Here is a 27,555-nt window from a genome sequence, read left to right as displayed (position 1 = left end):
GATGCATTCTGGAATATTTTCAAGTAAAATTATCGTCAGTGTAGTCTTTCCCAAAAACTATACCTAAAAATTACTTAATCTACAGGTTATTCTTTTTTTTTTTCTAAATTTTTTTTTTTTTAAGATTTTATTTATTTATTTGAGAGAGAGAGAATGAGAGACAGAGAGCATGAGAGGGAGGAGGGTCAGAGGGAGAAGCAGACTCCCCGCTGAGCAGGGAGCCCGATGCGGGACTCGATCCTGGGACTCCAGGATCATGACCTGAGCCGAAGGCAGTCGCTTAACCAACTGAGCCACCCAGGCGCCCTACAGGTTATTCTTTTATAATGGGCTCTCTCCTCTACCAAAGCAGGTTTACCATTTTGCATTTCTTTTAATTCCTCATTTAAAAAACACCCAATATTACACGCTAAATAAGACTATGGAAGCATTGAAAATTGCTCACATTCCTTAGTAAACCCTCATTACAGATGCAAAGAGAATAATGCCATGGAGAGAAACTACTAACCCAGCATCTTTAAGGAGGTCCAAGAAAGCATGGAACTTCTGAAAAGAATTCTCAATGCTGCCCAAAACACCTTCGTCATCCAGGATCATGCTTGTCAATGACTGTGCATGCAGGGCTTCAGACAAAGAGAAATTTATATTTCTTAACTGGGCATTTTCATGTTCCAGCTATAAAAGAAAATTGAAAATGTCTGACATGATTTTCTTCCATTGTCATGAAAAGAAAAGTTTTTAAGCAACAAAACTAAAACATTTCAAATGTAATTAATTTGTAATTAATCTAACTTTCTGCCTATAAAGATAGAAACTACATCACATAATGATCAAAACCCAAAGATACCCAACAAAGTTTCCTATATAATACTTAGGTGGTATATAAATAAACCAAAGTAACTGTTTAATTATTAACGATCTTTCAAAAGATCACTTTTCTAACTGGTTTTATTCATAACAGACCCTCATTTACATTAGAAAAATTAGCTGCTTAAGGTTCCCTTTAAATTAGAAAGTGAAATAGTCTGATTTGAGCAAAGCATATTCCAACTTGGCTGGATGTTAAGGATTAACTTTATTGAGCAAAATATTAAATGTCTAAGTTTAAAAGTCCTGAATCATACCCAACTAATTAACCATACAATGACTAATATCCTCCTTGGCTTCTTGAAAATGTTTCCTCCCTTGCGTGTCCCCATCTATTGGAAATCTCGTAGAATCATTACGTTCTGTAATGATTCCCCCATCTATTCAGCTAAAAACACAGATAAACCCAACTCTAGTATTTCTCAGAGAGGCTCTTTTGTTCATGACGTAGCTTTTACCTTACAGGTGCTCAACCTTTACTGAATGAGTAAGTGTTTTTCAATCCAGTGTATGCACTTGCGAAAATTCCTCCCCAAACTCACCTTATAATAATAAATTATATTTACATACAACTTCTGAGCTTATGTCCTGCTTCCATGCACACTTCCCTAATGTAATTCTCATAGTATATATTTTTCTCTTTCACTGCATTCTTAGCAGTTTTCTAATATTTTATACTTATTTAAATTATTCACTGCCAGTAAGTAGTTTCATCATATCTTTTATGTTACTATATATGCATATAAGCATAAGTGCTTTCTTGAACTGAAGCATCATAAACAGAAAATGAGCTAACATCATATAAAAATACACACACACCAAAAAAACCCCTAAGATTTTTACTTCTTTTTTTAAAAAATATGCTCCCCACCCAAAATATGTGGACCCCAGTGCAGGGCTTGAACTCACAACCCTGAGATCAGGACCTGAGCTGAGATTAAGAGCCGGATGTTTAACCAACCGAGCCACCCAGGTATCCCTAAGATTTTTCCATTTTAAAGACATGTTTTCTGGAATAGAGATCATATGACCACTAAAAGAAGTAAATACAAAGGTTCATATGGTACAACCAATTTGCAATATATTAGTTTTAAAGTTTATAAACTGCATGTGTATGGCTTAAAATCAAATAAAAATAAAACCAAAACACTTTCAAAAGTATAAGAAAAAACCTGTTTACCTCACTGACTCGTTTATCAGCCTTAAACCTTATTACTCTTTCCTCCTTTAACTGCTTTAGGCACTCCTCCAGTTTTTCCTAGTGTGAAAAAATAGAGTATTATAAGCAATTCATAGTATCATATCCAAAAGCCTTTCCATTTATAGATCTCACCAAGGATTTAGGCATAGAGCCACAAGTAAACTCAGACTTCAGGATTATAATCTGTTACTTAATGATTTTATCCTACCATGCTAGTGAAATTAATTACCAAAAATATCAAATTAGCATATTAAAAATTTATTTGAATCCAATACTTTCCAAAATAAATTTGTGGCAGCTCACCATAAAAGGCATACGTGTATAATACAGTTAAGTCAGAAATAAAACACTAAGGCCAAGAAAGGAAAATTCTACTTTTATTAATGGGCCCCGTTATAATAGGAAATCTCACTAACATAGTTAACCCACCCAAATTATATAATTGCAGAATCAAATGCATTTTAAAAAGTAAACACTTTTAAAGCACTTTAGTATGTGCCAAGCCCTGTCCTAATAGGAATTTCCTGGATATTAAATAGTTTAATCATTAAAACCCTACAAGGAAAGAACAATTAACTCCATGTCATTTTACAGGTGAGAAAATGGAGACAGAGAAAAGTAGTGTAGGACACCCCAGACCATATCACCTAAGATCATTAAGTTGTAGAACCACATTTTGAACTCAGGAAGTTGGGCCCCATGCCTGTTCACAGAAGTGGTAATCTCCCCATTCACCAACGTCAATAAAATAGAATGCACAGGGCGCCTGGGTGGCTCAGTCAGTTAAGCGTCTGCCTTTGGCTCAGGTCATGATCCCAGGGTCCTGGGATCGAGTCCCGCATTGGGCTCCCTCTCAGCGAGGAGTCAGCTTCTCCCAGTCAGCTTCTCCCTCTGCCCTTCCCCCCTCTGCTCGTGATCTCTCTCTCAAATAAATAAAAAATATTAAAAAAAAAATAGAATGGACACTGGTAAATTTTGATTTCCAAGAACAAGATACGTAAGTCCTTGCAGTGGGGGACACTACTTGTGGTTGGCAGAATTCTAAGATAGCCCCTCAGATTCCTACCAGCTAAACTATATGATCCTCCCAGTTAATCAAATACTGATCTAACTGGTGCTGCAGTGAAGGGATTTTGAAGATGTAATTAAGGTTCCTCAAATCTTTAATTGATCTTAAGAAATTATTCTGGGTGGATGTAACTTAATCAGGTGGCCTATTAAAAGGGACTGGGGTCTTCCTTAAGATCTAAAGTAAAAAAGGGACAAAGGTGAGATTCTTTGTTGCTGGCTTTGAACAAGTCAAGTGTGATGTCGTGGCAAGGAATGGGAGGGAGGCCTCTAGGAGCTGAGACTGTCCCCCAACTGACAGCCAGCATGAAAGGAGGATCTCTGTCCTACAACTCCAAGAACTGAATTAGGCCAATGAGCTGTCTAAGTTGGGAGTAGGTTCTTTCCCAGAGCCTCACGATGAGAACACAGCCTGACTGACATCATGACTTCAGCTTTCTGAGAGGAAGCAGAGAGCCTAGTCATGCCGTACCTGGACTTCTGACCTACAGAACTGGGAGCTCGTCAGCAGGTGGTGTTTCAAGCCATGAAGTTCACAGCAGTAGAAAATTAATATACTACTCAACCCCCAGGTTCATGAACAAAATAAATGACTACTACTGTTTGAAGCCACTGTTTTGGGGGTGGTTTCTTATGCAGCAATAAATAAAATACCTCTACTTATTAAAACAACAAGATATATTTATACATTTTAAAGGCTTTTGAACAATCACACTTAAAGAATTTCAACTTAGAGTTTAGTTTACCCCTGGTGCATGCGGGTTGAGGGGAGGAACTCTATTACATGCTGTCATTGACGGAGGAAACTAGCACTAGCTTCTGGGCAGTGAGTACATACCACCGATCCTACACCCAGGAATTTACCCTAAGGAAATCACCAAAGACGTGGGCAAAGATTTATCTACCAACATGTCATACACGACTGTTTAGGCCTAACCCTAGAAGTGAGCTACAAGCTTCCAAATTGGGTTAGTTTAAATAAAAACAGCACACCCATATGAAGAAATGCTCTGCAAAGCCACTAAAAAACACTGACAACAAGAGGTCTTAACCAGAATTAATGAATGGGCTTTCAGGAGTTTTATATTCTGTGCGTTTTTCAGGGGAGAGAGTACATAAGCTTAATCTAAGATTCTCTGAGGTAGAAGAGTATGTAGTGACATGACAAAATATTTTTGATACCTTTTTATGAGAAAAGGGTAGATTAGGTGTGTGTACATACAGAGGTGGCTTTTATTTTCTTCAGTAAGTTTTTCATTGTTTTTAAAAATTTGCTCAATGAACATATACTTTATACTCAGAATTTACGTTTAAAAATTTTAAAATAGTCTAACAACTTCAAATTCTTTAATGTTTCATTAAACATTTGAAACCAGCCAAATTTTTAATGGGGACAAAGGAAAAAAATTACAAATACCTCTACTTACTTATATAATTTTTTTAATGATTTTTTTTAATAAATCTTTTTTTCTTTTTTAAGATTTTACTTATTTTTTGACAGAGAGAGACAGCGAGAGAGGGAACACAAGCGGGGGAGTGGGAGAGGGAGAAGCAGGCTTCCCGCGAAGCAGGGAGTCTGATGTGGGGCTCGATCCCTGGACCCTGGGATCGTGACCTGAGCCAAAGGCAGACGCTCAACGACTGAGCCACCCAGGCGCCCCTATATAATGGTTTTAATATTTAAAACTTATTTCACAGAAATTCTAAACAAATCGGTAAACAAAGTCTCACCACAATCAGAGAATGTACAGACTGAAATGCTCCATTCTCAACTGGCTCTAAATATAAACAGCACATTGTGCAATTACATGAAATAGCTTCTCCCTCTAGTGGAGGGAGTTAGAATATCACGTTGGATTTTCATGAAAAACTGTACCTTCCTACAAAGTTTAAAGTAATTCATGCTCTTTAAAAAAATATGAAACCATAAGAGACTCTTAATCATAGGAAACAAACTGAGGGATGCTAGAGGGGGGGTGGGGGGTGGGGTAACTGGGTTATGGGACATTAAGGGGGGGAACAAGTTGTAATGAACACTAGGTTGTTTTTTTTTTTTTTTTTTTTTTAAAGATTTTATTTATTTATTTGACAGAGAGATAGCAAGAGCAGGAACACAAGCAGGGAGAGTGGGAGAGCGAGAAGCAGGCTTCCTGCCGAGCAGGGAGCCCAATGTGGGACTCGATCCCAGGACCCTGGGATCATGACCTGAGCCGAAGGCAGACGCTTAATGACTGAGCCACCCAGGCGCCCGAACACTAGGTTTTATATAAGACTGATGAATCACTGAACTCTACCTCTGAAACTAATAATACATTATATGTTAATTAATTGAATTTAAATTAAAACAAATTTTAAAAAAGCTCAATGTCTACACTTAAAAAAAATATGGAACCAAAAGATTAGAAAGCAAAATTATCTGACATTCTGTTACGTAAATTAGATTAATGATCAGGTTTTGGAGAAATCCTCTTTCTTGTCATCTGCTCTCCTTCCCCTTCTATACATTGGCTAGTTTTTTTTTTTTTTCCTGGAACAAAGCTCCCATCATACTGTATCATCTCTAATTTTATGTTTAACTTTTTTCCATTTTTTTTTTTTAAAGATTTTATTTATTTATTTAACAGAGAGAGACATAGCGAGAGAAGGAACACAAGCAGGGGGAGTGGGAGAGGGAGAGGGAGAAGCAGGCCTCCTGCTAAGCAGGGAGCCCGATGCGGGGCTCGATCCCAGGGTCCTGGGATCATGACCTGAGCTGAAGGCAGACGCTTAACGACTGAGCCACCCAGGTGCCCCAACTTTTTTTCATTTACAGTGGATCATTTTTTATATAATCAGGGGATTCATAGCCTTGATTTTTAAAAAAGATGTATTTATTTTTGAGAGAGAGAGAGAGAGTGCCTGTGAGCTGGCAGGGGAGAGAGAGAGAGAGAATCTCAAGCAGACTCCCTGCTGAGCAAGAAGCACAACTCGGGGGCGCAATATCCTGACCCTGAGACCATGACCTGAGCCGAAATCAAGAGTCGGCCACTTAACCAACTGAGCCACCCCTAACCTTGACTTTTTTAATGGGCTACAAAATATTCCACTGAACATGTCTCGGTTCTGTAATCATTCCTATATGGTTAAACGTTTAAATTCCTTCCAACCTTTCAGTATTATAAAACAAAATAACTATTTTTACGCATGAAGGCCTTTTCCCATATGTAGATAATTTTCTTGCAATGAGTCAATAAAAATGAGTTTGAGATCAAAGCAAATGAACATTTTTAAGGTTCTGTGATACTGATCTACAAAAGATTCCTAAGATTTTAGACTGCTTTCAGCAATGTATCACTTGGTATATAACTTCTACTATAACTGTTGGCTTGCTTCTTCACTTTAAAGTGCAAGAAATTTAGGGGAAGGGGGCATATTTGATCCCAGCACATGTATCTAGCACAAAGCACACGAAAAGTAATTGTTGAATAAGGTAAACCTGTGCCAATACGAGTTCTGTGTGTAATTAGTAGTTAAATTTCTCCTTCAGATTATATTTTAAAAATTCAGAATCTCTGTGGCTAAAACCTGGCCCTGCCCCTCAGCTATACAACCTTGGACAAGTTCAGTAACTCTAGGCCTCCATTTCCTCATCTCTAACATGAAGACAGGTTCCCACATCACACAGTTCTTGTGAGGATTACAAGTTAACACTCACATAAACTCAGAAGAGTGCCTGCTGCACAGGGTATGTTCAGTTAATGCTAATGCACATATAATGAATATATGTGAATGCAAACAGTAGCGAAGGACTTAAAATCAAATAGTCTCAACTCACTCACACATACAGCCCCCTAGAGGCAACCTTTTCTTAAGCAGATTTTCATTTTTTTTAAGTAATCTTTATGCCCAGCGTGGGGTTTGAATTCACAGTTCCAAGATCAAGAGTTGCATGCTCTACCGACTGAACCAGCCAGGCGCCCCTTTGAGTAGGTTTTAATTGTAAAATACGGTATCCATACTAAAAAGTGCATCTTTACATGCATGCATCCCTAAAAATTCCCTTTGGTTTTGCCAACTCTTAACTTCATGTAAAGAGAATCACAGTATATGCAGTCTTCCAGTCAATATTGTTTTTAAAAATTCATCTACATTGTTGCCAGTAGGCTCTAGTTCATTCAACTTTATTGCTTTGTAGTTTCCCCACTGTATGAATACACATCATTTTGGACTCTTAAGGGATGTTTGGGCTGCTTTTAGTTGGTGCTAAAGCAAATCACACACGTACCTTGTGTGCACCAGTTATTCTAGTATGTATACCGGCTGGGCAGGGGATAGGGAAACTTGTTGGGTTGTGAAGGATTAGCATGCCTTCAGGTAATGAACAATGCTGAATGCTTTCCAAAGTAGCTGTGTCGATTTATATGCCCATATAAGCAGGGTGTGAGATTCCTATTATACTCCAGGTCTAGGAAACCTGTAATTATCAGACTTCTTTGTTAATGTGATTGGAGGGTAGTGGCATTTCATATTGGACACTTGTCCATGTTTATTAGCCATCTGGATTTCCTTTCTTAATGAGACTTTAGCCATTCTTATTTTTAATTCTTCTCATTTCCAAGTAAGAAACTTACATGACTACGTCATGATGAAATTTTAGACATTATTAACTTCCTACTTTACCAAATAAGACATTAGTTCATTTACACTCTTTCCTAAGTCCATTCCTCTCAGTGAAGTCACGTCACCATTCGTTTTCCCACTGGTCATGAACTCTTTGACTTGCAGTGATATACTTAAAAATCTGTATTGTTGTGGGGGGCCTGGGTGGCTCAGTCGGTTGAATCTCTGCCTTCGGCTCAGGTCGTGATCCTGGGGATCGGGCTCCCTGTTCGGCAGGGAGTCTGCTTCTCCTTCTGCCCCTCACCCCGCTCGTGTTCTCTCTCTCTTTTTCTCTCACTCTTTGTCTCTCTCTCAAATAAATAAGATCTTTAAAAAAAAATCTGTATTGTTGGGGTACCTGAGTGGCTCAGTCGGTTTAGTGTCTGCCTTTGGCTCAGATCATGATCCCGGGGTTCTGGAATGGAGCCCCGCATTGGGCTCCCTGCTCAGTGGGGAGCCTGCTTCTCCCTCTCCCTCTGCCTCTCCCCCTGCTTGTGCGCTCTCTCTCACTATCTCTCTCTCCGAGTCAAATAAATAAATAAAACTCTGTATTGTTTATCGACCACAAACTCTCTCAACACCCCGCTTTGGGAAATGAAGACATTCATGCCTTTTCCCCTTCTTTCCACCTCCTATTTACCTTCCAAACCTACCTCTTATGTTGTCAAAGCTGATATTTACATTTTGTTCTGTTTTCTGTTGAGAGACAGTAACAGCAAATAGTCCCTGGTCCTACCAGGTATCTGTTTTTACTTTTTTTTCCCATCATGTTGTATGCTTTACTAACTCTCAGGCGAACCATGGTTATTTTCTACTTAGGAACGGGAGCAGAAAGCTCCCTGGAAGCTCATGATTGACTGGCTTCTCTTATGTGTGAAGAGGTGGGTAGTCAGTTGTAATAAGGAACCCCCAAATACTCTTTTCTAGGGTGCAAAACTCCACTAGGTGCCCTAATTCTCCCCAGTCTTTTTTTCCCCAAATTTTTATTTAAATTCTGGTTAGTTAACATCTAGTGTAATAGTGGTTTCAGGAGTAGAATTTAGTTTCTCCCAAAGTCAAATTATCTCATTTCAGGAGAATGAGGGTGGGGATGGGAGTCAGCTCTCCCAAATATAAACCTTCCACACGCTCTCCCTATTTCAGTCACATTTTTAACCAACTCCACCCTCTCTGTCGCACACATCTGAAGATGGAGCTGTTTCTGCCGCGGGGGATTAGATTCCCTCAGCTGCAGCCAGTCCCTGTGCAAATTCTAGGTGGTACTGTTCCTCTGTTCACAGCTTCACACCCTTCCACTTGTCTTCTGTCTCTGAAAAAAATGTTGAAATCCCTTCTCTTGATTGTTGTGGATATATTCTTAAAAATTTGATACCAGCACTTTAATGTCTTATCAAAGTGGAGAAGAGCCGAGAGGGTCCTCAGCACATCCTGAATCAGGTAGTCGCTAGTTACAGTTCCTGACCTTCTTGGCCTTCCCCAGTGCCTTACTGTTGCTTTTAGAAGTACAAGCTCCCTAGTGTCTCGGTGCAGGAAATCTAAAACGACCATGAGAGGCGCCTGGGTGGCTCAGTTGTTGAGCGTCTGCCTTCGGCTCAGGTCATGATCCTGGGGTCCTGGGATCGAGCCCTACATCGGGCTCCCTGCTTGGTGGGAAGCCTGCTTCTCCCCCTCCCACTCCCCCTGCTTGTCTTCCCTCGCTGTGTCTCTGTCAAATAAATAAATAAAATCTTTAAAAAAAAAAATAAAATGACCATGAACGCAAATTAGACGGTCTGGGGTCTTGTCTTTACTCTGCAGCTTAGTAACAAAGCATTTTAAGTGCTACAAATTGTAGGTGCTCATTTAGAAAATGAAAGGGGTAATTCTACATCAATTACAGATTCATCCCACTCTAACATTTTGTAATTTTCCAAGTACTTATCTTAAAATTTCTCTATGTTATTGTCATTAACTTTAATTGGGAAAATGAAAATCTGGCTTTCTTTTTTAAAAAATCAAATAGTAAAAGGGGCCCCTGGGTGGCTCAGTCGGTTAGGAAAGGAAAATATATTACTGATGACATGTTTTGATTTTTATTTCTCAGAATTCAAACGTCTACCTTCCACCTTGGTCTAAGCCAAGGAATCGTTGAGGGGAAGACAGAAGCCATGTACAAGCTCATCCAGTGCCCTAATCAGGCTTCCTCCTGCCCAGTAACCACTACGGTTTAAAAAATAATCTCTGGATCTTAAAGTGGTAACTTTATACCTCTAATGCTTCTTGTTTTAAACTGGTTTTCTCAGGCTCCTCTTGAACACTTTCAGATGAATCGTCGACCTCTTCAATTTCTGAGGAGGAAGGACTCTCTACTGTCACAGTCACAGGAAAATCTGATTGCTTAGAGAAAGAAGTCAAGGTTGTAGAAGAGATAACAAAAACCAGATAACAAATATTACAGGACATTTAACAAAACTGACCTGAGGTATCAAGTCATTATGTGTAAATGTCTTCCACTGCTTAGTCTAAAACAAGCAATGACAAAGTAAAATGACAATGATTTATTTTTGCTGTCACTGTATAGAATTCTGTTAAGATTAATATTTGGAATCCTCCATATTATTTTATTAACTTTCTTTCATATAAGCCAACTGAGGAGCCAGGGTAAACATTTTTCTCAGACCAACTTTTTACTGCAGATGAGACATTTACTCTCCACTGTTAGGTACAAAAAGTCTGGAAGAAAATGTAGTTTTTGGAGGAAAAAATCCATCAGTAGGGGACTGATAAGAAGAATTAGAAGAATAATTAGAAAGTCAACAGATCTAGTGAAAAAAAAAAACACATGAAAATTAAAAAAATCACTTACACATGCACAACTAAAACGGACCCATCAAAAACCTCATCTTACCATCCTTTAGCCACCTTAAAGCAGAACTACTGTAATGGTAATACAGTTCTCCTGTCAATTCACTGCCACTGGAATGCAGTTCAGTATGCTGTTCCCAAACATTTGAAAACTGACCTGATCATAACCCCATAAAAAGTCTACAGATCAAAAAGAGGAGTGCTGGGATTACATAACTGCACAGAAGACAAGTCACTGGGGTGTCATTTTAACCACGGGCAACAAATCCCACAGTACAGGAAAGTCCCAATGGTAGAATGAGGTGTGCACCCTTCTTCTGGACATGCAGGGGGCAGGGCTCACACCCGGGGTGCTCTTCTCTCAATCCAGTAGTGTTACCTTACTCAGAGCTGCTATGCAGTTCCCCAGGACAAGGGGGAAGGAGAACCTGACACTCTGACGGAATTGGCTGGTAGGACAGGGAATGTGTGTGGCCTTGGTGAGAGAGGAAGAAGTGCTCTGAGAGAGCAGACGCTCTGGGACTGGCCTCTTTATTTTGCCTTTAGGATCTGGAACTTATACATATACTTATACATATAGCTCTCAAATGACATTTCTTGAAAACATAAAAGACATTCTTGAGAATGGTAGCTCCAGGAGTTGGCAGTCAAATTCCTTTCACTAGGTTAACAGGTGACTTGTGGACTGGAGAAATGGCTTCCCTGTTTACGGATGGAACCACAAGATCCCCAGTGTGTGTCATATTCACACAACTACATACCGTCATTGGGAGAGCAACCTGACAAGTTGCCAATGGATTTATTTCAGAGAGGGAAATGTTTTCTGTAAGGCTCTGTTTAGTTTGAAATGCAAAGAGAACGCCCTCCCACCTTTCCCACTTAACCTTCTATATATTGTAAATATGAAAACTACATACCTGCAAATGATTATATACATCATGAGTTTTGATTAATGGAAAACCCCTAAAGAGATACCAACAAATTAAGTTAAACACTGATGTGAATATCACCAGTTAATGCCAGTTTGCTAGAATTTGCTAGAATTATGTACAATAATACTATTAATAATACATATGAATTACGTATAAGCAAAATAAGCTCAAAATAAGGACCTGGCAGAAAATTGAACAGAATTTAGCAGACTGGCTTGTCACAACTCTCTGAACTGCTGAGGGGTGTCTTCACGTTCTATGTTCAGGACGGTTTAGACTTCCAATCTAACTTCTTTGACTAATAATCATTCTCCAATTGACAACTCCTTGTGGTCAGAATGGTCTCAATATTAACAATTATCATAAAAAGAAGATATGAAATCACAAAGTCATAAAACTGAAGTGTAAAGACCGGGGCCTGGGAACTAGAGTTTATGCAATAATAATTCACATCACCATTTGCAATGGAGATTATATTCAACAATTTAATGTGAGCAAGTGAACAATTATTTTACATAGTACCTACCTCAAGTCTTATTTAAAATCAATTCTTTGTTTTCTTAAGCAATTGTTAATCCCCAATTTCTTGAATACTACCCTGTAAATTACCTGAAAATAATCTACAGCAAACTAATTCACTCAGCAGGCCTAAAATTATAGTTTGACCATTTAAAGAGACTTTTATACTTGTAGTATAAAAATCGCTATGCACTGTTATCCCCTGGGTAAGTAATCAGCTAAAACTAGTTAAATCTAATTTGATTTACTAAATCTGATTCACTAAAATGAGTTAAGCCGGTTGACTGAGTTAGATTAAGTCTAATCCCTACTTCCCCATCCATTCTGTACTAAACTATCCCCCAGGCCGAAAATGTCTTTTTTCCCCATTCCTTACATGTCCAAGTTCCTCCTCATGCACTGTAGGACCCAGCTCAATTACACCCGCCTTTAATGAAACCTTTACTCACCTGTACCGGTGGAGAGAATGTTTGTTGGGACACATAAGAAATAATTTGCAACTCCCAATTATAACTATTTTTTTTCTTCTTTCAAGGACCCATTAGGCAGAAGCCACGTGTGAGTTATCACTTTTTCCTCTAGAGAAACCATTAGAGACCTCCCGCATAATTGAAGCTCCAAAATGAAAATTTCTAAACGACTCAAGACGGAATAAATACCTGGTCCTTTTCGCACGTTCCGCTGTGCGCCACGGCAGGAAACCAGAGACGCCAGGAGGTAGAGGCTCAGGAGAATATTCTTTACCAAGGGGGTGTTTCCTTCCATTACTTACAGGTTTCTTTGTGGCCAATCCTATGTTTGCGAAAGCATTAAAGGACAAAATCAAGATGCACTAAATGGTGACACAGCAATTATCACATGTTCGCACTTTATAAAACAGGCACCTGCCAAAGATGTGAGGCCATTAATGACAAGATCGTTCTGTAAAAATGCTTTGACATGGACTAGCAATGTTTACAAATCTAAGTTCTTGTAGAGTAACAAGTTATCATTTTAACTAAAATACAAGTATATGAGATGCACAAAACATACAGAAATAAAAAATATACCCCAAAGAATGAAACATGCACGATACATCTTATGTATCATGCAGAAACATCCAGTTTATTGAATCTCAGAGTATCTGTGGTATTTCTGAATCTCAAAGATAGAGAAACACTGATACATCCCTGATTCCTGCCAAAGAGAATCTGAATTAGACCAAAATTTTAATTTAAGATTAAATTTTCCGTGTGAAAACAATCAAAGGAATAGGACTGAAAGCTGCTAAGTGGCAGGTAAGTCAATGTTACCCTCCGTAAGTCTGTCAACCCTCATTGCTCATTTGATTTCATATAGAAAACAAAAAAGAGGGGCGCCTGGGTGGCTCAGTCGTTAAGCGTTTGCCTTCGGCTCAGGTCATGATCCCAGGGTCCTGGGATCAAGCCTCGCATCGGGCTCCCTGCTCCGCGGGAAGCCTGCTTCTCCCTCACCCACTCTCCCTACTTGTGTTCCCTCTCTCGCTGTCGTCTCTCTCTGTTGAAAAATAAATAAAATCTTAAAAAAAAAAAGAAAAGAAAACAAAGAAGAAATAAGACCCAATGGATAAAGAGCAAGATATGGAGACTTGGCCTACATTTCAGTACTAAAAAATCAATATCCTTATATGAAATAGTAGCAAAAACTAGACCTACATGCTGATATATTTAGAATAAACCATATATTAAAATTGACATTTAATTTTTTTTACAGTTACTCAAAACAAGTAATATAGGTTTATTATATTTATTCTTCAGATCTATTTTACTATACTTTAGCAGCATTAGGATAGCAAGAGAAATAAAACATATGTGGCAATAGAGGACAAATATTTCATATAGTGTAGCTTATTGATAATCACCACATGACCTGTGTGATTTCTCTGGATAAATTTATATGCCTCTTAAAATATATAGAAGTTCCATTCATCTTGTGCTATTTTTTGTTTTTCAACTTAATTACTCTCAAGGAAAAAAATGTTCATATATACGTGGTTTGTACATGTACACCTCTCCCCTGACTTTTAGAAACTAATGCAAATATGCCATTTGTAATTAAATCCAAAAGAATTCACACTTATCTTGGAAGGAGATAAAATCCCCATTCGAGTTCCTATCTTCTTTCTGCACACATGATTACAATGTGAATGTGACAACTCACACAATTATGTAACCTCTATACTCACCTGGATCTAACTATATAGCCAGACACTGATGTGGCTTACCTCTATGTCTCCACATAACTGAGGCAAATACAAAAAAAAAGCCCAAGAAATAAAATTACTCTTAAAATAGCTCAGTGAGCTTGTAAATTTCAGTCACTTTGTTTAATCATGCTAAGAAAAAAAGAGATTTTTAATTTTTTATTTTCATTCCACGAAGTCCTATTATATACCATCAGATACTAAAATTACAGAAATCCTAATATAACACACATATATATTTTACCTATATACATTTCTATTTCTAATATTATATCAAAATACCAACTTAGACACTTTTAAGAATGTTTTACACATGATGTAAACTTTTAATAATAATCTATAATCAGTGAGACATCACAAATCTCAGCTTCTTTGTATATACTATTTGACTACTAAAACATCAGTTTTAAAATAAAAATTGGTAGAAAAATTGTTAAGCTTTCTTTTGATTTAATGGACCCTCTTAACTGCTACTTAATATTTTGTTGACCAAACAAGTAGATTAATGGAGAATCAAAAACATACCTTTTAATAGTAAAAAAAAAAGTAGTATTTATGAAAATGTTTACAATACTATTAAAAAATTATATAATACTTAGGTTATTCTGAATTTTTTACTAATTTATTATTTATTTAAAGTACGCTCCATGCCCGACGTGGGGCTCGAACCCATGAACCCAAGATCGAGAGTCATGTGCTCTACCGACTGAGCCAGCCAGGCACCCCAAATCTTTCATTAATTTAAAAAAAAGACCAATCAACTCAATGAAACTTTCTGAATTCATAAAAAAGTATAACTGCGAAATCATATAGAATTTTAATTGAATCTAAAATGAAGTGAAAGAAGAAAAATGGCAAATTATATTCAAGTTATGTGGAATTACGTCAATATTCCATCCACCCTGTCACCTGTGTGCCTATATTGTCTATGTTAATAGACCACAGGAAGATGGGCGCCTGGGTGGCTCAGTCGTCAAGCATCTGCCTTCGGCTCAGGTCATGATCCCAGAGTCCTGGGATCAAGCCCCGCATCGGGCTCCCTGCTCGGCGGGAAGCCTGCTTCTCCCTCTCCCACTCCCCCTGCTTGTGTTACCTCTCTTGCTCTCTGTCAAATAAAAAAAAAAAAAAAAAAAATAGACCACAGGAAGAGAAAATGAAAATCTTAACCAAGGAATATATTCAAAATAATGAACTTTTTATGAAAACATATTTGGTTAATTTAAAAAAAATGGAAATATTAGCATCTCTTCTTTAAATTATTTTTATATTTCATAAATTCTTATAATCTGTATCAGAACATTCACAGTCTTTCTGATATGCATGTGGTTAATACTGGTTGTTACCATCACTATCATATGATGGGAAGAGATTCCAATTTTAGCCATTGGAACACATACGGGGCATAAGCTCTAGCAGCATTAAAAAGCCAGGAGAAAAAGTTACCAATTCTAATAGTAGCTTTCCCTTTCCGACCATTTCCCAGGATTATAGTTCTCTTTTTCTGTCTAGCAGTTTTGAATGGTTCCTTCACTGATGGAGAAGTTATCCACTGGTACTGGAAGAGAAATAATAAATACTCGTATCAGTTACAGGTAATTTATGAGGGTTTGATCTCAACTGGAAATTAAGCTATTTTGAGTTAACAAAAGGTTTGCAATCTGCATTTCTGGGACCCCAAATTAAGGAATCACACAATGTTTTCAAAACAGAAAAGCCATTTGATTTGACTTAATTGATTTAAGATGGCAGAAAAATGCCTTGATGGTTTTATTAAGGAGAAAAACATGCAGTTAAAGAAAAATTCTTCCTAAAGAACTACAACATGTTACCTCTGACTTGGCGCTCCTTCCATTCTGGAGAACTTTTTTGATAACTGCTTTCATCACAGAATGATCTAAAGTAAAATAAACTGAAATTATAGTAATTGCTTCCCAATGAGTGGTTATTCCCATTTAAAAGCAAACACCAACTTTTCACATAAAATTAAATATAAAACGCACATTATGTAATTATATACCTATTTCCCCCTTTTTAGAATTCTAATTTCTTCCTCAAAAACCTAAGATGAAAGTATGCCCCCTCCCATATTGCCCACAATGACTACTCTTTTTGCAGTAGCAAAGATCATTTCTCAACACTTTGTGTCTAACATGACTTTGGACACCTTTGGATAGAAAGCAAAAGTCTGGGACTGTCCAGCTGCTTAGATACTGAAAGGGCACCTGATCCATTAAACCAAAGTCCTGACATTCTCTCAAAGCCGCTCCTCTCCTCAGCGCCCCTTTCTCATTGAGTGGTACCAAGCAGTTGCACGCGTCATCATCCAGCACTTGCTGCTGCTTTTTTTTTTTAAGATTTTATTTATTTGACAGAGAGACACAGTGAGAGAGGGAACACAAGCAGGGGGAGTGGGAGAGGGAGAAGCAGGCTTCCCGCGGAGCAGGGAGCCCAATGTGGGGCTCGATCCCAGGACCCTGGGACCATGACCTGAGCCAAAGGCAGACGCTTAACGACTGAGTCACCTAGGCGCCCCCAGCACTTGCTTCTTTATTACTATTTCCTTCATACCCCACAGCTGATCTATCTCTAAGTCTTATTAGCTACCCCCTCAAAACACAACCTGAATTCAACCACTTTACCAGCTCCAACCTTCCACCCTAAGGTAAGCCATTAACAGCCTGTATTTGGACTCCTGAGGGGAGTCACAGTCTCCAGACTGGTCTCCTCATTTTCCTTCTTTATCTCTCCCCCAACCCCAGGTCTATTCTCTACACCAGTCATCTTATTGAAACACTATTCAGATCAAGCCTTTTTTAGTTCAAAATGCTCCACTCACTTAGAATAATCCGTGTCCTTACTCTGGTAAAATCATGCCCGTGGCCAGCTCTGTGACCTCACCGCATCCCACGCTCTCCCTCACTCGGTGCTCCGGCCATGGTGGCCTCCGTTCTTTCCTTAAACACTCTATCCATCCTGTCATCTCCGTGCCTGTGTATGCATTGCCTCCTGGTGCTGGAAGCTGCCTCCTCCAGGTCTCCCACGGCCTACCACTCTCTTCATTTAGCTTTCCCCTCAAAAGTTGTTTCTCCAGTGAAGCTGTCCCTTGACAAATCTAATACAGCCCTATTACCCCCTTCAGGGTCTTTATCTTAAGGTGTTTTTGTACTTCCTGCTATCTAAAATTACTTCACGTATCTGCTCACTCATTTCTACCTGAACTCCTCCACTAGAACGTAAGCTCTACGAGGGTAAGACTTTGGTCGATCTGTTTCACTACTACACTCCTAGTGCCTAAAACCTGTGTCTGGAACACAGAAAGGATTCAAAAATTACTTGCTAAACTGAGAAATGAATGAAATGCTCTTTCCAGGAATGCAGAGGTTCCACAGGAAGGCAATAATTCTCTTGGTGGAAGCTAGCTCATTATCTAAGTTCATCTTATTCGAGTGGCAGCCAAGAGCAATTTACAAGTATAACTCATGTTAAGTAGTAAATTATCTGCTAAAAACACAAGGGAAGTACAAGATTAGAAAAGTATAGCATTAGGAAAGCAAACACATTAGGTTTTAAAAACTGTCAACACACGAACAAATTCTTTCTGTTTTGCCATTCGTTAATCATTAAAAAAGGTGTGACGTACCAACGAGTGGATTTTTTCTTACATCCAGAATGACCAGAGTTCTGTTGGTTTCGAGGGCCTTTAGTAAAGCCTTTGCTCCTTCATTGGTGAGGCCACACTGCTGCAGGTCAAGTGCTTTCGATGAAAGACAAAAGGTCACTTGCCAACTCCACACAGATTTAACATATAGACAACTCTCATGTATTCATGCATGTAAGATTTCTGTACAAGAAGTCATGGCAGGTTTTTAATCTTGGGTATTGAAAAAAGAAAAAACAGAAAAGTATACACAACACATACAATAAAAAGTCCAATAAAAAATTCTTGGATGGGCCATGATTATCCTGCTCTTAGTACCAATAAATCACCCAACATATTTTACAATTACAGAGGTGAAGAATAACTCTAGACAGTCTATGAGTGAAAAACATCACAAAAGGAGTCTTGGCTCATAATCAGCAAGGATGCTAGTGGTGTGTAGACCTCACAGGCAATAAGCTGGGTGGCGCTCAGAACCTGAGCTGCATTCTTTTGATATGCTCTTGAGTTCTAAATCACTCTTAAAACGAGTTAAAGGGAAAAAGCAAAATGGCAGATATGCAATAATTGTTAGTTTTACAAGAAAAAAAGACAAAGAAAGACATTTAAGAGGATGGAAATAATAACGAATCCAAAGAATGTATGAATAGGGAACATATGCTAAGAACTTATCATGAAAGAATGATAGTCAAGAACACTCTCTTTAAAAGGTCAAAGAAGGGGCGCCTGGGTGGCTCAGATGGTTAGGCGTCTGCCTTCGGCTCAGGTCGTGATCCCAGGATCCTGGGATCGAGTCCCACATCGGGCTCCCTGCTCCTTGGGAGCCTGCTTCTCCCTCTGCCTCTCTCTCTCTCTCTGTCTCTCATGAATAAATAAATAAAATCTTAAAAAAAAAAAAAAATTAAAAGGTCAAAGAACACAACAAATGATCATCAATACTAGTTCTGAGGCTGAACAACATTTAAACCAGGGATCATCACAAAAGCACAAATATAAAAAACATTACATAAGAGAAAACCATCATATTAGCCCTTTTTTAAAAGTGTTGTGTAAACCATTACATTAAAGTAACTGGGGTCTTTTAAAACCCCATGACACATAGAAATAAGCCAGATATATGGAAACAATATGATGAGATCCTTATAAACTCTTACCACAGAATGGACAAAGGATATAATTAACCAACTAGCCAAATAAATAAAAATAGCCACTACATGTCACTAGTATGTAAACTGAATACAAATTAAAACAATAAAATGAGATTGTTCCATCAGATTAGGTCAAGATCATGTAACAAAAACCTTGAAAATGTGCATGCCATTTTGACCTAGCAACTCTCTAAGAATTTAACCAAAGGAAACGAGACGTAGGCAAGGATGTGTATCAGAGTACTGTTTTTAACAGTGAAAACCTGCAAACAGCTCATTTATCTAGCAAGAATGAATAAGCTTAAGTGTACTATGGCACATTCATATAATGGCACAGTCACCAAAAATGATGTGGGAGATATAAATGTACTGACTTCTTAAGATGCTCATACTATATTAAATGAAAAAAGTTTTGGGCGCCTGGGTGGCTCAGTTGGTTAAGCAACTGCCTTCGGCTCAGGTCATGATCCCGGAGTCCTGGGATCGAGTCCCACATCGGGCTCCCGGCTCAGCAGGGAGCCTGCTTCTCCCTCTGACCCTCTCCCCTCTCATGCTGTTTCTCTGTCTCTCTTTCTCTCAAATAAATAAAATCTTTAAAAAAAAAAAATAAATGAAAAAAGTTTTAAAGTTTGGAGTAATCCCACTTCATAAAAAAGGGAGGGTCACTCACTTTTGTAGTGTTACAGGTTTTTAAAAGTGACACAAGCCAGTGTTTGTGAGGGGAGAGGCCTCACATGCACTGTTAAGGTGGATTATAAATTGGCACAGGATTTTTGGATGGTAATTCGCTAACATGCAATAAAAGTCTTAAAAATATGTCATATTATAAGGTCCTTCCATTTTAGTAACTTAATCTATAGAACTAATGCAACCGTCACAGAGATGTGTTCACTATACATTGTTCCTGACAGAGAAAAGTACAAAGTGTCTAATTTCAAAGAATGATTAAACTGTTGCACATCAATATAATGGATACCACATGATGCATCATTAAGTAAAAGAGCATGAAATAGTAATTGAACCATGAATCCACTTTTTTAGTCTCTGAAGTGTACAAACACATCTATAGAAAAATAAAACACTGAAAGTACACCAAAACGGGTATTAAGATTATGGGTAATTTTATTTAGTTAATCTATATTTTCTGTAAAGAATATATAAAACTCTTGGAGAAGCTTAAAAGCACAATAAAAGGCATTGGAAAAAATAAGGCTTAAAAAAAAAAATTCCACGACAGTGGTATCAAGCCAAAAGCTAAGCATATTTAACATTTAAAAATTCAGTATTTTCCATTTTAGAATTTACCTCTAAGCCATAAATCCTCACTGAGAGATTCTGCAAAAGCACTTGCGCCCAGGTCACCAATGAGCGTGTTGCAGTTCAAAGTGATGCGCCTCAAACCAGCCATACAGTCCAGATCAGGCCTCCTGTAACGAAGACTCTCAGCCCAGATTTCTTCATGCCTTCGCATGGTCTGATACTTCAAATATTTAACAGGATGAAATTAGGACATTTGGATAAGGTGGCAGGGTATGCGTGCTGAGGATGGCTTATCATGTCAGAGATTTACACGCACATACCAACCCGAGAGACTGAGCAGTAGATTCTAGCTCAAGAGTCTCAGCGACCCCGATTCTAATTTGCCAGTGATTAGAGTCTAGCCACTGGGTGACCTGTGGTTGATTAGTTACACATACTTTGACAATGAATTACATTCTATAAATTTTATTTTCCTTATCTGCCAAGTCAGGGAACTGGTTCTAAGTTCTGTTATTGCTGAGGCTCTAAGTTCTATCATTCTGTCCTCCAGTGGTTTCTAAACACTTGCTTGGGCATCCGGCAAGTAAACTTCTGTAACGTGTATCTTATTTACTGATAAATTACATACACGAAGTTATCCATTCAGTTCTGCACATATACTTCACCTACATTATAAGCTACACAGTTATTTTTTAAATGCTACGAAAATAAATATAGAGGTTCTAATATTTTCTTCCCCCAAGCCAATGGATCTCACTACTTCAGAGTACGCACACCAACTTTAGAGACCTGCGGTATGCCAAGGCAGTTTGACCTGCCTCAGGAAATTGATGGTTTGATTTTTAACCACAGATAGAGTCATAAAGACATATTCAGTTCTCTATGTTCATAAGACAAACTTTGGTAACAGGAAACACTGACTTTAAAAGAAAGAAATCTTATTCATGCTCGAGCAACAAAAGACTCAAAGTTCCTATGCCAGTCTAAATGGAAAATCATTGGTGCTCTTTTTTTGTTAACAATAACTTATAAAAGCAACAAGTGGAAATCCCAGCAAAACACTTCCATGGTGCTTATTATGTGCCAGGCACTATTTTATACAAACTAGTTCATTTAATCCTCATAATAAAGCACAGAGGTTAAGTAATGTGTCCACGGTCATAAGCTATGAAATTGGTGAGCTGGAATTTGAAACTAGGTTATTTGGCTTCAGAATCCATGCTCTTGACGGTCTTCTATATCTGGGGTCAATGGACTTGCTCTGTACAGGCCCAAAAGTAAATTTTTCAGCTTTGTGGGCCATAACGTTTCTGTTGCAACTACTTAACTCCACTGGTGTAGGACGAAAACAGCCAGTCACTAAGCAAGCAAATGGGCGTGGCTACATTTTAAAAAAACTGTTAACACCAGGTGATGGGCTGTTTTCAAGAACTAAAAATACATGAAAGTATTATTTATAATGTATTATATATTAGATCTCTTATTCCTAGGATTAAATGGACTACCTTTCCTAAATGGTAGAACCCTAAACTGAAAACTGGTCATATTCTTTCAACAAAACTAAAACTGCAATCCCATGTATCAAAAGACAAAAAAGATCTGCCATCTTGTATCAAAATATTAATGTGCTTCAATCACAAAATATGTTTTCATGAAAGTTTAAACATAAAATCACCTTTAAGATCTTGGCCATGTGATCTGCTCCCTGCCATGTCAGATTACACCCCGTGAAGTTTACTGTCTTAAGAGTGATAGAGTTCTTTATACCTTGACAAATAACTAAAAGGAAAAAAAAAAAAACCACACACACAATAAGATGAAGAGCCCATACAGTCTGGTCAATCTTGACTTATTTGCTTTTCCTGAGTCTACTGGAGGTTTATAGCTGTAGTCTTTAAATCACTACCTACAATCTTCCCAGGCAACTGATGGATTGGTGCACTCTAAAATATGTCAGTAATAAATTGGTTATTCCAGTTTACAGCAACAGTTTAATTCTATTTAGATGCTAAAATTGAATACTCCGAACTTGGCAAACTTTATTCCCAACTAGGCAGTAAAGTACTATATACCTTTCGAAACATAAGAAAAAGAAAAACCTAAAAAGCCTAAAACTCTTCCTATTTCCACTTCCAATGATATAACCCAAACTCAGTTATCAGTTAATTTAAATGTCAACTATAAACCCAGAGTTTTATTAGGTGCTATGCAATATACTATAGCAATAGAAGACAGAACATGTCAAACTCTTAGTTCCCTCAAATTAAAATGCAGCCTTCCTTACCACCCCAGACCGCTAGTGGACACAGTGAACACACTAATTCTTCAGGACCCCAATCAACAATCACTTTCTCTGTGATTACCTCCATGATACGCCCCCACTAACACCACTGAATTTGCTGGCCTTTTATATGCTCCCATAGCACTTTGCATAGATGTCCTATTTTAGTACATAACACAGTGCATTATGTAATTATGACTGCATATAGATGTTTCAACTCTTTCAGGATAATGATTTTTTTTGTCTTTAGATTTTGCTATTTCCCTTCCCATAATTATTCCTTGATAAGAAAAAGATGAACAAAATTAAAAAAGAGAAAATACAATATAGTATATATTTGTGTGGCTTAACATAATCTTAGTGGAACTGGTTCGGAGAGTACCCAGCATGACAAACTTTCAGTGTACAGGTGAGAAGAGACCAAGGTTTGAGCAGGCACAGGAGACAATCCAAGTAGAAAAGGTACAGACAGCAATTAACATGCATGCAAGGAGAGTGAGATCAGTCTGGTGGGAGGAGAGGTAAACAAGACTGAAACTTACTTTCCAAACCTCCATCTCCAATTGGGCAATTTGCAAGAGACAGGTGCACCAGAGAGGTGGATTTATTCAATCCCTTTAATGGGGAGAAAAAGTTAAAATTTTTATGGGTTTAGTTTCCCCCAAAAGCAAATATCCAATGTTTGCAGGACACATTGGAGAAGCCTTACCTTTGTCAAAATAGTTAAATCTCTCCCTCTCAGCACTAGTCCATTTAGCTCCAGGTTCTTTAGAGCACTTGATACACTTAAACAGCATTTGAGAGCTTTACATAACTGGAAGGTCACATCTTTGTTTCTTATCGCAGGAACACGACTTCTGCAAACTTTACTTTTGTCAGAACCTAAAGCAAAATTATTGTGAGATACGTATTATCACCATGAGAAAGCATCTGCTCTGTGCTAAGGCAGAGATGACCCATCCTTAAATTCTTTACTTTTTTTTAAAAGACTTTATTTATTTGACAGAGAGAGCAAGAGAGCACAAGCAGGGGGAGCAGCAGAAGGAGAAGGGGAAGCAGGCTCCCTGCCAAGCAGGGAGCCCGATGCCGGGCTCAATCGCAGAACCCTGGGATCACAACCTGAGCCAAAGGCAGACACTTAACCATCTGAGCCACCCAGGTGCCCCTTAAAACCCTCTTTACAGAGGAACACATGTAAGCTCAAAACGTCAACCACATGAGATACAGAAATATAAACTATGTGCATAGAGGTTCCTATGAAAGCACAACGTTATATCTAAGTGATGGCTTCAAGGTAACCCTGAAGTTGAATCTAGAAAGAGAATGACCACATAGTCTGAGTGGGAGGTGCTTAACTGCAGAGACCTGTGCAAAGACATCCAAGCCTGACACCTGCTGGCCACGGAAAATACTGCAGATGGGGACGACTAAAGGCTAGGGTACGGGGGGAGGGGACAATACAGAGGTTGGCCAAAGCAAGCCTGGGATAAAAAGCCTATGGCTTTGACCCCAAAGCTGATGAGGACAGGGGCTACCACTGGCACAGTAAGGGTGCCTCTGCAGGTTAGAAAAAGGTACCTAAATCAGACAGATTGGAAAAAGCACCTCTTCCTCAGGGCCAATTAGCCCCTTGGGGCTTGGCAGAGCACAGCTCAGATTTCACGCTTCCATGCAGAACACAAACTGTGCAGCCAATACACAATAATCCTGCGCTGGCGAGCCATTACAAGCCTTATTTTAAGCATGTATTTTCATTTTAGATTACTGGAGGGGTGCCTGGCTGGCTCAGTCGGTTAAAGCGTTGATTCTTGGTTTCAGCTCAGGTCAGGATCTCAGGGTCCTGGGATCGAGCCCCATGTTGGGCTCCATGCTCAGCGTGGAGTCTGCCTGTCCCTCTCCCTCTGCTACTACCCCTGTGCTCTCTCTCTCTCTCAAATAAATAATAATAATAAAAAAGACCACCGAAGCCCAGTAAGCAGATGAACTGAGGGAAACTGAGCTCAGAGGCAGCAACAACAGCTAGAAGCTGGCGAGGCGGAGCGCCTGGGTGGTGCAGCTCGTTAAGCGATGGACTCTTGATTTCGGCTCAGGTCCTGATCTCGGGGTCCTGAGATTGAGCCCTGTGTCGAGCTCAGTGCAGAGTCGCTTGAGATTCTTTCTCTTCCTCTGCCCCTCCCTCTGGTCATGCTCTATCTCTAAAATAAATAAAATCCAAAGAAAGAAAAAGAAAGAAGGAAGGAAGGAAGGAGGGAAGGGGCAGGGGCAGGGAAGGGAGGAAGGAAGGAAGAAAAGAGAAAGAAAGAAAGAAAGAAAGAAAGAAAGAAAGAAAGAAAGAAAGAAAGAAAGAAAGAAAGAAAAAAGAAAGAAAGAAAGAAAGAAAGAAAAGCTGGTGAGGATAAAGAAGCAAACCGTTGAAATCTACAGCCTGGACCCACTGGATGCAAGAGAAAACAAAGGTTCAGTGAAGGAATTCTGAAGAGTGGTCTCTATGATACATTTTTCTTACATTCAATGTGAAATATTAGGCAAGATTAAGTACAGTGGCCTTGACTTTGAGGTCTCTCCCCACTGTAATTGCTTCTGATTTCTAAGTTATTACTTTGGATAAATCAAATCCCTTCAGAGGTATGGAACAGTTCCTACACCTGCATGAGATGTAGAGAATAATGTGACTTCTCTTCACCAGGGGATAAACTGGAATGTCCTTACAGAAGAGATAACAGATAACGTAAAATCTAGAACCTAGAACCTAGAAAAGGGCCAGGCACATGACAAGTGTTCAGGTTTTTAAAAAAAAAATCAGTAGTCATTTCCTCTCCTGGATCTTCACATCCTCCTTGTGTGCTGGCTACTCTGTCTCAGCTTATAAACATACTCAAGTGGGTCCATTTCAAAAAACATCTCCCAGGCTTAGTATTTTCTAGATCTTCTTTGTGGGTTACCTCAGTTTCTCCCATACCTTCAAACATTCCCCCATAAAGCCCAGATCTGCACCTGCAGCCCCGAAATGTCTAGCAGACATGTTTGGATGCCCCACAGGGCCCTCTTAAAGCATTAAGAATGAAGTGAGATTCTCTCCCCAACCCCAATCCCCTCCTACTGTGCTCTGTGCCTCACAGAATGGTGCTGCTATAAATTGTCACCCAAGCTTATGCTCCCCCCTCTGCTAACTGGTCACCAGGCCCCATCCATTGTCTCTTTGATCTCTGAAATCCAGTCCTCCCTTCCTATACCTTAATTTGGGCTCTCGGATTACAATTCACCCTCCTCCCAATCAACTGCCTTCCATATTTAGGTCAGGGCAAGCTTCTAAATCAAAAGCCCATGTCATCATCCTTAAGTGTCTCCCACAACCTTCGGGATAAACATCCAACCATTTGATAGGACAAACAAAGCCCCTCCCTTTGTGGCCCCCACCAGGTTTCCAGTCTCAGCTCTCACTTCTTTAAACCCTAAGTTCTAGTCCTGCACTTTAGTTTTGCCATATTTTCTTATAGTTCTCAAACTTTCGCACAAGCAGCTCCCTCCTGCCATCTGAGCAGCTTCCACACATCCTCAGAAAGGAGGCACCTCCTCCAAGAGGCCTTCCCTGAACATTCCCTTCAGTGTTCTCTGCTTTGCAGCACCAGAGGTCACCTCTTCCAGAACACTGACTACTGTGCTTGGGTTTACTTGTTGCCTCCCCCAGTAGAAGAGGAGATCCTCTAGGCCAGGAGCCTTGTCTCCAGCGGTGTTTGGTGCTGGCTGAGCTCATTTGAGTGCCCGGAAACTTTATACAAACAACCTGCGTAATTTTTTTTGGTAAAAGTTATTTATTTTTAAAAATTCCAGTGTAGTTAACATACAGTGTTGTATTAGTTTCAGACGTACCATACAGTGATTCAACAGTTCTACACATTACTCAATGCTCACCACCGTTAAGTGTACTCTTAAACAACCTGCTTAATTCTAAGAACCCATGATAAAAGTAGTTTTAATGCCACTTTACAAGTGTGGGGATTGTAGTTCAAAAGTAACTTGCTCAGGCCACACAGTGTAAGTCCTGGAATTCAAACCCTAGGCTCCCTTCACATCTGTGCTCTATCCACTATAAGATGTCACTAAAAACAAAACAAAAACAATTTCCCCCCCCCCCTACAGAGCTATGTCTTATTCAAAACGAAATGAAGCAAAAGGCTGCGATGTATCACTTTTCCTAATCGCTGTGTTCTGTCAGGCTAAATCATTCAGAAAACCAGGTAACATCTGTCGAATGCTTAATGATGTCCCAAACTGCGCCAGGTGCTTTACAAGCAGTAACTCGCTGCATCTTTGCAATCACCACATACAGCGCGTCCTGTTAGCCCATATCCCGGATGGGAACGCTGAGACCTACGGGCCTGCAGTGACTCGCCCCGGGCCACTGAGCTGGTGAGAGTCCTAGGCCGCACGCCCGGTGTGCTGCACCCAAACCACAGCACCCGCCACCCGGGCTGGCGTCCGGCCTCCACCGGACAGCGTCTGAAATCCCGCTTCGCCGCACCGACACGAGGGCCCCTGGAAGCGGGAACTACAAACCTGTTTCGCCAAGCCACGGCTGGAAGAAGCTCTTGATAGAGACTAGAGGCAGATCTTTATTAATCTTGAGGGTGCTCAAGAGCGGCGCCCAGTCCACGATGCGCAGGCGGTCGGCATTGAAGTCCAGCACGCCCTCCCGCAGGCAAGCGCGCACCGAGGGCAGCGGCACCGAGTCCTGCAGCGCGCACAGGTACTCGTAGTGCGAGAAAAAGTCGGCCGCGCTGTCGCGGCGCAGTTTCACTGAGTCGATCATGGCCCGGGGGGGGGGGGGGGGGGGGGCGGGGGGGGGCCGGCGGGGGGGGCCCGCCCCCCCCGGGCCCGCGGCGGCGCGGGCCCCCCCCCCCGGCGGCGCGGCGCCCCC

The 27,555-nt window shown here is 39.7% G+C and overlaps 1 protein-coding gene and 1 non-coding gene across 4 annotated transcripts in view; both read right to left on the bottom strand.

Annotated features, from left to right (window-relative positions):
- Positions 1-27,447, bottom strand: part of CEP78 (centrosomal protein 78) — a 29,770-nt gene extending 2,323 nt beyond the window's left edge. For 2 of the 3 annotated variants that reach the window (XM_021689369.2, XM_021689371.2), the window contains exons 1-13: positions 27,195-27,447; positions 23,347-23,519; positions 23,180-23,252; positions 22,032-22,135; positions 20,402-20,576; positions 17,931-18,044; positions 16,120-16,184; positions 15,734-15,845; positions 12,729-12,861; positions 11,536-11,581; positions 10,022-10,150; positions 2,048-2,125; positions 509-675 (exon numbers count right to left, since the gene is read on the bottom strand). In XM_021689369.2, the coding sequence (XP_021545044.1) occupies positions 509-675; positions 2,048-2,125; positions 10,022-10,150; positions 11,536-11,581; positions 12,729-12,861; positions 15,734-15,845; positions 16,120-16,184; positions 17,931-18,044; positions 20,402-20,576; positions 22,032-22,135; positions 23,180-23,252; positions 23,347-23,519; positions 27,195-27,447 (1,622 nt within the window). Of the gene's footprint in view, positions 1-508; positions 676-2,047; positions 2,126-10,021; positions 10,151-11,535; positions 11,582-12,728; positions 12,862-14,993; positions 14,997-15,733; positions 15,846-16,119; positions 16,185-17,930; positions 18,045-20,401; positions 20,577-22,031; positions 22,136-23,179; positions 23,253-23,346; positions 23,520-27,194 lie in introns of all 3 variants that reach the window. The other variant, XM_021689372.2, reaches the window with a different exon arrangement.
- On the bottom strand, positions 14,939-15,011 carry TRNAE-CUC. The gene has a single exon. It is a non-coding gene; the product is annotated as a tRNA-Glu (tRNA).
- Positions 27,448-27,555: the final 108 nt, after the last annotated feature.

The sequence above is a fragment of the Neomonachus schauinslandi genome, chromosome 13 (genome assembly GCF_002201575.2).
Source record: "Neomonachus schauinslandi chromosome 13, ASM220157v2, whole genome shotgun sequence".
Taxonomy (NCBI): Eukaryota; Metazoa; Chordata; class Mammalia; order Carnivora; family Phocidae; genus Neomonachus; species Neomonachus schauinslandi.
Note: the sequence above shows the minus strand (reverse complement) of the source record. Positions and strands in the feature narration are given on the sequence as shown.